We start from the raw sequence: 13,890 nt of genomic DNA on the forward strand, positions 1-13,890 counted from the left end.
GTTTTCTTTCAGTACTTTATTACAAAAGCAGACACGTTTAATAAAATGACAGTTTAATCAACTGAAACTTGTACAAAAACTTTAATATTAGCATTTTAAATGCTGACTGCAACATTTGCAAAACTTTTACAAAGGCACTTAAAATGTCCGACACACGGACTTTTTGTAGTTCTAAATCGAGCGTTAGGCCGAGTTCGGATGAAGTTACACTATTAAAATGATCACTGAAGGATTTGTTTTTCTGAATCTTTACTATTTTGTTGTTCGCTAGAATACCATTTTGCGATTTCACACTTAAGCGAATGTTTGAAAACTCCGGATCTCCTGCCTTCATGGTGGCTGCAGTTTTTTTGTGCCGCACGACGCATGCGCAGAGCTGATTCAGTTCAGAGTGCGCGCGCACTCGGCGGAGGCAGTAGTGTGTTGGAGGGAACAGAAGCAGAGATGACGCTTATTTTGTCTCCGGTAAACCCGTCTTCTCTTGTTCAATTACGTGCTGGCATCAAAAGACGCCGTTGGTTGTAAATGAACCCAAACTGAGTGGTTGGAGTGTATTTTCATACACAAATGGAGAAATGTTCGCTGAGTGTGTAATTGTGTAGCCGCCACTGCAGAACGTTGTCGTTGTTAATTCATAGCATGCTCAGCTGCGTGAATCTGTCGTGCACTGAAAATAAGAGACTTACAAGTCAGGAACGCCTCATGATGCAATACGCAAGAAAAGAAAGATGATTTACTGCCATTTTACTTTGTATTTGAGTAAAGTGAATAAATAAATGGTCTGTGGAAAATGCATTTAACCCATTGACGCCTGAAACGCCTGCAAAAAAAGTCTGCAAATGCCTAAGCCAGTTTTTAGAAAAGGTCCCCATCTGCCTGAGGGTTTTCTGAAATAAAAATAATTAATTGAAAACACCTATGAAAAATTCAGTATCTCAGCCTCTGAAGCACATAAAGACATGAAATAAGTTGCATTTAAAAGATAAAATTCTCTGCTTTTATTGGATCATGCTCATTCAGCATTAACACTAACACATTTTTATAAAAAAAAAAACAAATCTGGCATGCGTCTTGAAAACGATGACAAATCAACAATGCTGCGTTATGCAGCAACCAGCATGTGGGGCAATGTTGCGTTATGCAACAACCGGCGCTAGGGGCAATGTTGCACAACGCAGCATCCGGCGTCAATGAGTTAATCCTGGGAACTGCGTGCACAGGAGTTTTTGTGTTTACTCCCCCCGGCTGGCTACTTATTTGTCATGGCTGGCTAGTATGAGCCTTAGTGGAAAGCCCTGGGAATGCGGAAATGTCAAGTTCGATTTTAGATTTACGAACCCGAAAAAAAATGTCGAAAAACCGGCGTTTAAAAAAAAAAATTTTCAACCGCACAAACGGCACTCACCCGGCCGGTGGACCGGAAACGGAACATTTTTTAATAATGGCCTTACTGTTCCAGGGTTCATTATTTGTTGAAGTCAACATTGATGATAAATGCTCTATTCCTTCGATTGCTTGCGTTTTGATATAAGCGAGAGTGGTAGAGGGATACGTAAGCGAGCAGGAGCTCACAGTTGATCAGAGTGCAAAGCGAAGCGATGGACGTTTTCGCTCTTAAACTGGATATTACTGAGCTTTAATAACAGAACTATAAACGCAGATATAGTGGAGCGACGGGGGGGATTTTCCCTCGCGTTTTCGTGAGAAATTTGTGGACATTTTCCCTGAAAACCACCGATTTCTTCTTGTTCGCATTGAGCTTCATTAACGCTAGCAATATTAGTTGGCTAAGCTAGCTAGTTTATGCTAACCTTAAACCTGACAGGCTACGAATGAGCAAATGTAGCGAACTGTTCATTTTTTTTTTTAGAATAATTATTTTTAAAAGAATAAATTCACGCGTTCGTCATTGAGTCATCGTCTGGACAGAAGACTTGACATCAAACTTAGATCGACTGCGTATCAAAAAGTGGAGATCCCTTAGGACTGTCCAGCATCGATCTTGTTATCTTTGGGCTCACGACCCAAAACCCAGCGCATTTGATTCGCTTCGATTCAGAATCGCGTTCTCCGTGCAGCCGATTTCACCAGGGTTCCTTTCAAACAGACTAAACGCTACACACGTATTAACTATAATGCTGTCTCGAAAATAATTTGTTTCACCCTGAGCGTCTCTCTCTCACTCTCTCTCTCTCTCACACACACACACACACACACGCGCGCGCGCGCCTCGAGTCCTCAGCCGGGCTTAGCGAACTAATCTTCACTGCTGTTTGTCGACGTGACCCGACACGTCCAGGAGTAAATATTTCCATAAGGGATCAGACAAGGAGCGCTCTGAGCAATTAGTTGACTAATCATTTATAACGACGATCCGTCTGTCTCAGAGACGCGGTCATGTGACGCGGGTTTCTTGAAATCGAGGCGTCGTTATACTAAAAACAAACAAAACAGTGAAGGGTTTTTGGAAGCGTCAGAGGTTTGGAACATGAACCGGGGACGCTGGTTATTTATTCTGTGGTGGTGATGGATAGAAAGTTTGTTGTTGTCGAAGTAAAAATGTGGATTTGATGTTTGTTGCTGAAGTGTAAGAGGAATAAAGCACAGGGAGGAGGTTTTTTCTTATTTACACCCTTCACAGTGTGTGTGGTTCCAGTCTGTTGAATATGACAGCTAGTGATACACGTGCTTCTGATTGCGATAAGGAAAACCTTTTTCTCTCTCTCTGTCTGTGTGTGTGTGTGTGTCTTATCTGTAATCTCCTGCCGATTGTGCTGGCTGAGTTCTGCTCCAACTGCTGGTGTGCTGACGGTGTGTGTGTGTGTGTGTGTCAGGGGACATTTCTGCTTGACAGGAAACAACCCACCATTAACAGTAGCAGGAGCGGCTCAGATAACAGCTGGCAGAAAAGTGCAGTTTTCTTTTTTTTTTTTCTAATCGCAGACTCCATGTTTTACTCTTAGCATGCGAGTCACGATCCAGGAAGTGGTGCAGATTTAGAGGAAGGAAATGGCACAAAGGCCGCTCTCGCGCTTCACCGAGACAGACCTACAGCACGGACGAGTCTATCGAGGGTCGCCTCGGGACTAGGGATGGCAAAAACTAAAAAAAAAAAATCTTGACTGACCACCGAGCCTCATTAGCCGGTTAAAGTCGGTTAACCTATGAGTTTAAAATTCTAGAAATGGAATTAACAGGGATGCAAACGGCGCGCCTTTTGGCGGATGCCGCCTTTTTCACGGCTGAATCGCGCAGATCCGTTTTTTTTTTTTTTTTTCGGGGGGGGTGTTGGAGTGTCTGATTATAATTTCATCAAAGTAAATTCTGTATATAAGCAACTGCCTTTACAGTCCATGAAACATAGGAAGTAGAAGTATGAGAAGAAAACAGTAAATCAGAAAGCTGCGCAAACGTGTGCAGCTTTCTGATTTACTGTTTTCTTCTCATACTTCTACTTCCTATGTTTCATGGACTGTAACGGCATTTGCTTATTTAGTAATTTTAATACAGAATTTACTCTGATGAAATTATTCAGGCACTCCAACGCCCCCCTTAAAAAAAAAAAAAATCAGATCTGCACGATTCAGCCGTGAAAAAGTCGGCATCTGCGCCTTTAGTTTGTGTGGAGAGATCTGATCTGCAGTAACATGCATTGTTGGCTACAGACCGAAACATACTTTCAGAATGCACTGGCCAAGGCAGGACTAAACTCCATGTGCCTTCTAATAATAATTAAAAAAAAAAAAAAAAACAGAATAGTAATTTGTAAGCTAAAAAGCCTGTGTCTACACTTTTCTTTCGCCGAGTGGCAGCTGTCTTCAACTGGGGCAGGACATGACTGAATGAGTGTTTCTGATTTGTCAGCTGTCGTCCTTGCACCGCATGGCACGCCCCAAGCGTTTACAACACAGAATTCCAGGTTCTCCGCTCCAACATCGGCAGCTTCAAAACGATTGATTTTTTTTTTTTTAACCGACAACCAAAAAAAAATTAACCGGTTGACGCTGATTCGGTCAACCATCGGTCAAACGGTCATCAGTTAACATCCCTACTCGGGACTTGTGCAGTCACTGGTCCTGTATGGAAGTTTTCCATTGCGGTGTCTGCATAAGCTTGGTACCAACACGACCTGAACCGGGTCACGCAGCCTGCTAAATTACAGGGAGTGCAGAATTATTAGGCAAATGAGTATGTTGACCACATTACTCCCTCTATGCATGTTGGCCTACTCCAAGCTGCATAGGCTTGAAAGCCTCCTACCAATTAAGCATACCAGGTGATGTGCATCTCTGTAATGAAAAGGGGTGTGGTCTAATGACATCAACACCCTATATCAGGTGTGCAAAATTATTAGGCAACTTCCTTTCCTTTGGCAAAATGGGTCAGAAGAGGGATTTGACGGACTCAGAAAAGTCAAAAATAGTGACATATATTGCAAAGGGATGGAGCACTCTTAAAATTGCCCAGCTTTTGAAGCGTGACCATTGAACAATCAAGCGCTTCATTCAAAATAGTCAACAGGGTTGCAAGAAGCGCGTTGAAAAAAAAGGCGCAAACTAACTGCCCGTGAACTGAGGAAAGTCAAGCGTGAAGCTGCCAAGATGCCACTCGCCACCAGTTTTGCCATATTTCAGAGCTGCAACATCACTGGAGTGTCAAAAAGCACAAGGTGTGCAATACTCAGGGACACGGCCAAGGTAACAAAGGCTGAAAAACGACCACCACTGAACAAGACACACAAGATGAAACGTCAAGACTGGGCCAAGAAGTATCACAAGACTGATTTTTCTAAGGTCTTATGGACAGATGAAATGAGAGTGAGTCTTGATGGGCCAGATGGATGGGCTCGTGGCTGGATCAGCAAAGGGCAGAGAGCTCCAGTCCGACTCAGACGCCAGCAAGGTGGAGGTGGGGTACTGGTATGGGCTGGTATCATCAAAGATGAGCTTGTGGGACCTTTTCGGGTTGAGGATGGCGTCAAGCTCAACTCCCAGTCCTATTGTCAGTTTTTGGAAGACACCTTCTTCAAGCAGTGGTACAGGAAGAAGTCAGCATCCTTCAAGAAAAACATGATTTTCATGCAGGACAATGCTGCATCACACGCATCCAAGTACTCCACAGCATGGCTGGCCAGAAAGGGTCTAAAGGAAGAAAGATTAATGACGTGGCCTCCTTGTTCACCTGATCTGAACCCCATAGAAAACCTGTGGTCCCTCATCAAATGTGAGATCTACAAGGAGGGGAAACAGTACACATCTCTGAACAGTGTCTGGGAGGCTGTGGTTGCTGCTGCACGCAATGTTGATCGCAAACGGATCAAAACACTGACCGAATCCATGGATGGCAGGCTTTCGAGTGTCCTTGTAAAGAAAGGCGGCTATATTAGTCACTGATTTTTTTTTTTTTTTTTGAATGCCAGCAATGTATATTAGTGAATGTTGAGTTATATTGGTTTCCCTGGTGAAAATAAATGAGTGAAATGGGTATATGTTTGTTTTTTGTTAAGTTGCCTAATAATTATGCACAGTTATAGTCACCTGCACACACAGATATCCTCCTAAGATAGCTAAAACTAAGAAAGCCCTACTCCAACTTCCAAAAATACTCAGCTTTGATATTTATGAGTCTTTTGGGTTCATCAAGAACATAGTTGTTTTTCAATAATAAAACTAATCCTCAAAAATACAACTTGCCTAATAATTCTGCACTCCCTGTATATCTAGATATGAACATTCAAGATATTAATATCGAAAAAGCGACGATATAGATTTCCCCTCCCCGCGCTCGCCCTGCATGTACAGCTCTGGCAGTCACAACAAACATCATTTTTATGATTGCCCTTGAATGCACCGCTAAGGCCAGCCAACCACAAACCTTATTTCATGCTTGCTGTGGATCGACAGCTGAAGCCAACCAATGACAAACATATGAGGGCAGGAGTGAGGGAGATGGAGACCGACGCGCGCACACACTACAGACACAGCGGGGAAATTTAAAAAGAGAGAAAGAAAATGAGTGCGGAAGATAATGCGGCCAGTGGCGGTGCAGAATCTGATTTGGTGCCAAAACATAAATCATCCTCCATTATTTGGAGGTATTTTGGATTCAAAAAGGACGATGTTAACCAGAGTGAGGGTGTTGTGCAGGTCGTGCTTAGCAAAAATTGCGACGAAGCAAGGTAGCACAACAAACATGTTTCACCACCTGAAACAACACCATCGCGTGCTGCACGAAGAGTGTATGACAATGAGAGAAACACCAGGGACTTCTCAGTCATCCCAAAATAAGCCAAAGCAAAGTTTGATTGCTGATGCGTTCAGTAGCGTTACACCGTACGAGTCGACGTCCACCAGACATAAAGAAATTACAGACGCTATAACATACCACATTGCAAAAGACACGGTACCTGTGTACACAGTCTCGAAAGAGGGCTTTAAAAAAAATGGTTCGAACGCTGGACAAGCGTTATAAAACACCATCCCGAACACATTTTAATCAAGTGGCCATTCCGAAACTCTATAATGAGTGTAAAATGAATGTTGAATCCGAGCTCCGTGAAATCGATCATTTCGCCACAACCACGGACCTACTGTTAAAGCAGAGCTGCAGTAAAGTGTTTGATTTGTAATTTATGTATTCGTAATTTATGTTAATGTTGATGACTGGCAGTGAGTTCTTAAAAATAAAACTGCACTTTCCACGTTTTTTTGTATTATATTTTTGTTTTTCTGAAAAATGCTTGGTTTTCACCGAACCCGTAGTCGTATCGATATCGAGATATCTGGCATGAATATCGAGATATGAAATTTTGTCCATATCGTTCAGCCCTGATTAGGATGACGTGCAACATGCCATCGTGTCCTGTCTCGGCCCCTTAGCAATCGCTGACTTGACAGCGCTGCCGCCGCTGCGCATACGTCTGTACGGGAGAACAGCGTGTCTTTGTTTGGCCTTTAAAGATGTTTAAAAGTGTTCACATAAAACTAGTGTCAATTCAAGAATAAATGACATTTACGGAATATTTTGTGCGGCGTTGTGATGAGATTTTACTTGAAGCGGTTGTGTAATGAATGCAGTAAACCAATCCCCCCCCCCAAAAAAAACCCCTCATGATTCCTACCACTTGGTCAAATCCCTCATGTCGACTTTGTTTTTTCCAATAAAATCTCCCGAATGAGGGCGGCACGGTGGTGTAGTGGTTAGCGCTGTCGCCTGACAGCAAGAAGGTCCGGGTTCGAGCCCCGTGGCCGGCGAGGGCCTTTCTGTGCGGAGTTTGCATGTTCTCCCCGTGTCTGCGTGGGTTTCCTCCGGGTGCTCCGGTTTCCCCCACAGTCCAAAGACATGCAGGTTAGGTTAACTGGTGACTCTAAATTGACCGTAGGTGTGAATGTGAGTGTGAATGGTTGTCTGTGTCCATGTGTCAGCCCTGTGATGACCTGGCGACTTGTCCAGGGTGTACCCCGCCTTTCACCTGTAGTCAGCTGGGATAGGCTCCAGCTTGCCTGCGACCCTGTAGAACAGGATAAAGCGGCTAGAGATAATGAGATGAGATGAATCTCCCGAACGCGTCGCTGTCTAGTGCCCGCGAAAGATCGGATCACTGAGAAAAATTTTGTATCCTTCTTAAAAATCAATGAAAAAATGAGGTGGCGTATAAATATCAGTGAGACTGTTTTGAAGAGAATGAACGAAAGTTTGAGCCTCTTATTTATACACAGCACATTCGAGTCGGGCCCAATACGCTTGCTCTGCCTGCCGATACGCTTAGATTTATACCGATACGTTAAATTTCCTGCCCATAAGTAACTCGATGCATAGGAGAGCAAATAACCGATCCATTTACATATTGATTGATATTTGTGTTAAACAAGCGCTCTTTTTTTTCCCCAATGTTTGTGTTGATTCCGCCAAAGTAATATGTCCGCGTGGTATGATGTAAATAAACTGTAATCTGTTGGCCGTGTCAAGATCACGCGTTCAAACCGTCCAATAAAAACATCGAAAGAAAACGTCAGACATCCCGGAAGCTTCCGATTCATCATAAGCGATCTCATTGGCTGCCGATGTCATCCCGCACCAGACGGACAAAGCCGACTGATTTTAATCACAAAAGTTTGACCTCGTCTATTATCACTCATGAATGTGTTTATAAGTATATAATCTCTCTGCAAACTTTAAATGTATGAATTAAGTTTTATTTTCCTTTAAATATGTTTTAATCTTAATCTAGTCCATTTAATAAAGTGCCAAAATTTAAACTTTATCATACGCAGTCGCCTTACTTTTCTTTTCAGTGCATCTTAGTTATACGTATATTACGGTAATTGCATCCGAAACATTCTAAACCAGGGGTCGGCAACCTTTTTGCCATGTAGTGCCAATTAGAAATTTTCTTGTTAGTGTGCCATTCAGATAGGTGGTGTTAACTATATGTAATTAGACGCCACACATTTTAGACGGATATGGATATTTAATGCATTGAGCAAATGTAAAACACCATCGCACTTGTTTTATGCCATTAACCTCACACACAAGGTTTAAGAACCCCCCACCCCCCATTGGATAACAACATTGCAAGCAGATTATACAAATTCACAAAATAACATCCAAAATCTTTCAGTAGGTAAAAGGCCCAAGTTATTCACAATAAAGACGTAGCAGCCTAATGGAAATGGAACTGATGAATCATAAAACTACAGAAAAGAAATTAAATAATGAGTGTCAGAGAACATAAAGTGGCTTAACAATAAACTGCAAATTTGAAGTAGCCTTGTTACAAAATAAATGTTTTGCCTATCAGTCAGTGTGATCCCTGGCCCTGCTTCCCCTTACTTAGGTGGGGTTTACATTAGACCGTATCAGCGGATCATCAGATTAACGTTTTTAAAACGATTAGTGTGCACACAGCAACACCAATACACGATTCGCATGCACACAGCAACGCCAATACACGGATACGCTCGGCTCCGCAGGCATCCTGCGCTCCAAATCACTCCGCCCTGAACAGCGAGTGCCCTCTGGAGGGTGCGCACTCCGGCCCTGCGCAGCTCACAGAGCGCGCGAGTGAAGCGCACGAGCAGTGATTCGGGACTGAGCCGCTGTGTGTGTGATCCCAGCGCAGATCACTTACCACTTGCAAGTGGAAGGATGGCAAGCCTAAAGACAATCATAACTACACAATGGGCAGTATTTGCATCAGTATTTGCAGTATTTTCATACTTTTATACTCTGTAATGAAAGGTGATACAAGGCGGAAGTCCGCGCCGTTTTTCAGCAGTCGCGTCACATGACCAACGCCAGCGAATCAGGAAGGTGGATGTCACAGTGACGTTGTCCAATGACGACGCTCAGCACAGCGTATCCGCGTATTCTCAATGTTTACACAGCACCGGAGCTGACACGATCTGGATTGAATACGTGGACCCTGGCGGATTCCCGTTTCCCGGCGTTTCCAGGCGGTTTAATGTAAACGGACAGTGCATCCGCGAAGAAAACGAGACAGATACGGTCTAATGTAAACTTGGCCTTAGCTCCAAGATGTGGGGATGGTACAGTAATTGGCCACTTTGAGTTGGATGCATGCTTCCGAATAGCCCGTTGTCAGACGACTTCAGGAGGGGCAAAGTGCATTCATGTGCGAAAATATCTGTTCACACAGATATGTTGATCCGAACACTGACAATAAAGCCAGTGCGATATTGCGAAGACAGTTGAACTTTTCGGGTAAAGATGCCCAGCAGGGTTCATTGGCTTTAAACAGCAGAGCTCCTCTCTCACAGTCACACCACAATATCTTGCCATCACTGCCAAACGTGCCACATCATTCACATCTACGCTTTCGTCAAGCGCAATGCTAAATACCGCTGCATCTTTTATGCCAGTTGTTTGCTGCACCCTTACGTTTTCTGCCATTTCACCAATTCGTCGCTCAACAGTTCTGGCTGATACGGGCATGTCTTTTATTCTTGATTTTATCGTCTCTTTATTTGGCAGCCCCTCAAAAAGACTATCCGAGCCGGAGAGAAAGGCCTCCTTAATGTATTCACCGTCTGTGCATGGCTTTCCATGTTTAGCTATGCAGTGAGAAATGATATAGCTAGTTTCAGTGGCATTGTTTTTAGCTGAGGTAAAGACTTTTAAAGTGTGGGCTTGCTTCCCATATCCGCACACTGCGCGTGAGATTGATTCGTCCCTATCTGCCTGATCTTTGAAAGTCTTTTCGCCTCGAAATGACGTTTAACACTTTCAAAACACAACGTGCACACAGCACGGTCCCTCTGAGAAACGAACCCATATTCTTCGGTCCACGAGGAGAGGAAAGCCCGAACTGTCGGCTTCTTTGCCATCTTAGCGCAACTGCTGCATCAAGTGCACCCGTCTCGTGAGAAATATGGGGAGGGGAAAGTGTTGCCAGATTGGGTGGTTTTAAGTGCATTTTGGCGAGTTTTGAACATATTTCGGGCTGGAAAACGTCAGCAGTATCTGGCAACACTGGGAGGGGGGCGCTATGTTGTTGTGTAGTCATGCTAAAAGAGCAGGCTCGCCATGCAACAGCCAATGACTGTTCAAGATGACGTTTGAATATTTTTAATGTGTTGAATAATTAGGTTTGTGTATCATCGTCAGCGTGCCACTGGAAATTCCTCAGCGTGCCAGTTGTGGCACGCGTGCCTAGGGTTGCCAACCCCTGTTCTAAACCATTACAGTTATAGTAATACAGCGACTATTTTAAGGTGGCAAGTTTTAGGTTCAGATCCCAACAGGAGGTCATGATGATCGATTCTCTTCACTGGATCGCATACGACGGAGCAAACCACTGTTCATATTTTCACGCACGCTTTTGTTCCAACGCTCCTTGATCAGAGATAATTAAGGGATCGCCGTAGATTTTCAATCGATCATAGACCTCAGGAATCGAGAACAAAACAGTTTAACTTGCATGCTGAACTTTTAAGGTGAAATTTCAAGGTCAGAAATCATTGAAACACTGGTTAAATCCATCCTAGAGACCCTGAAAATGCATCTATTTTCAAAACGTTTTCCGGGGGGGCCGTGCCCCCGCACCCCCGGGGTAGTTTCGCTTGATTGTCCGTGTATCATCATGCCAGAATTTAGGGCTTTAATTTTTTTCTGGGGAAAACACTGCAAAGGACGGAGCGATTTCAGTGACACATTAGGTTTAAGCCTTTGAAGTGCAGAATTGTGATCTAGAAGAAGAAGCAGCTTTTATCTGTAATTCTTGTCCTGATACTCAAAATTGTAAATTTCTTCACTTTTGGCTTTTTGGTCTGTTAATATCTGATTGAAGGGTGTGGTCCCCCGTCCCCCCAATAATTAATGGAAAATTAAACCGGTGGAAATTGGTTGGTTTGTGATCTTCACACTCCTCCTTTAATTTGATATGTTGCACAACAACTATAAAAAAAAAAAAAATGGCCTGTCGTTGCTGCTGCTAGTCGCTAGCACTAGCGTTTAATCCGTTTGTCGGATTGCTTACTTGCAAATGTGTCACCATGAATCGAATCGAGGCATGAGCGGAGTGTATCGGTTACACCCCAACGACGCTGTATATACAAACACAGAATTAAAAGCCTAAAGAAGCACTTTTTATTTATTTATTTATTTATTTATTTATTTAAAATGCTGCATCTTTCTCTCTCAAAGTCCTTCCTGCACCATTCATGGCACGTTTGGCGGCGCTGATCTCCGTTTCGTAGCCCTCAGCCTCTTGCCTATATTATAGTAGGGGGGCGGGCAGCGCTCGAAACTAACGGTGTCCCGACATCCCAGGGACCATAAAAAATTTCATCGGGACACAAAATTATCATATCTGGGACAATCCCGGGACAATGGAAAAAAAAAAGATCTAGAAAAAAAGTTCTACATTAATATTATTTACAAAGCTGTAACACATACGTAGACATTCACCTAATTTGTCAATTTTAATTTTAAAACGTTAACAGCGAAAAATACATAGTAGCTACACTTTCGATGCACCTGCATCCGTAGGCTACAGAGCAGCGCATTCTGTTCTAGAATCTTCGGCCGGAGTCCGCGTTATATGGACTTGGAATGGAATTGCTACCGCACACGCTGCGCCGACTCTTGCCAGAACAAAAATGCTGAAGTGGTTGAAGCGGACCGACCGCGGGGAAGAAACTGAAAGCCCAGACATAACGTCTCCGGGACCTTCAGGATCCAAAGCGTCATCGCCTGGTCTGCAGGCAACGCTAGCAACTGAATGAACTTAATGAACACTGTTAGACACGTTATAAAATACAACAGGAATGATGTGGATGATATTGACGGAAGATACCGTTCAACAGAATAAGTGAGTTTTCTTGGTGTCTTTCTAGTTCAGAAAGTTTAGTCAGTCAGCAGCACAACTAGGCTCGGACCTGCCACTATGCTGATGTTGCTAACATTTGCACCCACGTTTCGGCAGCGAAAGTTCATAAAAATGGATAACGGAAAGTTCATAAAAATGGATAACGGAAAGTTCATAAAAATGGATAACGGTAATGGTGAAAATTATAAGTTGGCCTTATAAGTGCCAACAGATATTCAAGGTATAAGTAGATGAAATGAACATAAAAGGGGTCTTATTTTCAACTAAAGTGTACTGCAGATGTAGGGAGTTGAAACATTTTCTGAATGAGCTAGTTGGCCCCTTTAAATAAACGGGTATCTATTCATACAGTGAGATCGCCAAAGTTTAATAAACTGAAAATGCAATAACTGTAATTTTGAAGTAGATGATGTATAGGACATGTGTCACTTGTGTCTTGTGACTTATTGTAAAAATGATATAAAGGGTTCAAAATCGCATAGTTACAAATATAATAGTAACTTCATATGATAATATTAACCACTGGTTATTTCAGAGAGGAAAAAAATGGGGACACTATTGCTTCCATTCGGGACAATACAACACAGAATTCGGGACCACTGGGGGACACAAAGAAAAAAAGTTAATTTCGAGCCCTGGGGGCGGGTCCTCTGGTAACCGCGAGAGTTTGACTCCCCACTCGCATCTGTATTGCAGCGTTTTTTACGATGGTCTTTGGTATGACCCGACCGTGAGTCGACCTCGCGACTAGGCCACTTGCCGGTTGCGACTGTAGACAGAATTGTGAACTTGCTGAAAACGTATTAAAACGAGTTTCACGACTGTCAGAGCTGCTGTTATGGGAAACTAATCAACATGTGGTGATGAATCCGAGTAGAGAAGAAAATACAGGGCTGTTGAATTGAACTGAACAGGTAGAGGAAGTCCCGCCTCCTATTTATTTATTTATTTATTTATTTATTTATTAAAGTGGATGTCTGTTTTAACCCAAGCTTGCTCTGATTGAGAGGAACAGCACTGTTTAAAAATTGTAAAAGAGAGAGCAGTTTTATGTGACTGTTGGCACCGATGCTGCTGGTTTCCGTTATAAATCTATCGGTGCTGTTAATCCTGTCGCGGTTTGGGAGCCGTGTGAAGTGCGATTCTCTGATGTTTTGCGAGTTTCTGCTGAATTTTAAAATCCGCGTGCGTTTGCGAGAAATAACATGGTGTTGAAGCACTTTGTATGAGAGTCCGCGTAATCAAAACGCCACGAGCTGCATACGCGTGTTTGTATGTGTGAAGATGTTGTTTAATCCCCCTCTCTGTCTCTCTCTCTCTCGCAGAACGAAAGATGCTGCGATAAAGCGAGAGTGTGTGCATGAGTGCGTGCGCCGAGGTCCAGCCTGCTCCGTCCTGCCAGTCCCCGAATGGCACAGGGAAATCAGCAGATTGACACTCAAGTTCTGCAACAACTGCGCCAGAAGTTTCCAGAAGTGCCAGAGGGTGTGGTCTCTCAGTGTGTCCTTCAGGTGGGCAGGGCAATGGATAGGAAGGGTTGG

At 43.4% G+C, this 13,890-nt stretch overlaps 1 protein-coding gene across 1 annotated transcript in view; it reads left to right on the forward strand.

Annotated features, from left to right (window-relative positions):
* tab2 (TGF-beta activated kinase 1 (MAP3K7) binding protein 2) overlaps window positions 1-13,890 on the forward strand; it is a 110,985-nt gene that overhangs the window by 71,022 nt on the left and 26,073 nt on the right. The window contains exon 2 of the mRNA XM_060913902.1: window positions 13,675-13,860. Coding sequence (XP_060769885.1) covers window positions 13,759-13,860 — 102 coding nt within the window. The 5' untranslated portion in view covers window positions 13,675-13,758. The remainder of the gene's footprint in view (window positions 1-13,674; window positions 13,861-13,890) is intronic.

The sequence above is a fragment of the Neoarius graeffei genome, chromosome 2 (assembly GCF_027579695.1).
Source record: "Neoarius graeffei isolate fNeoGra1 chromosome 2, fNeoGra1.pri, whole genome shotgun sequence".
In the NCBI taxonomy this organism is placed as follows: Eukaryota; Metazoa; Chordata; class Actinopteri; order Siluriformes; family Ariidae; genus Neoarius; species Neoarius graeffei.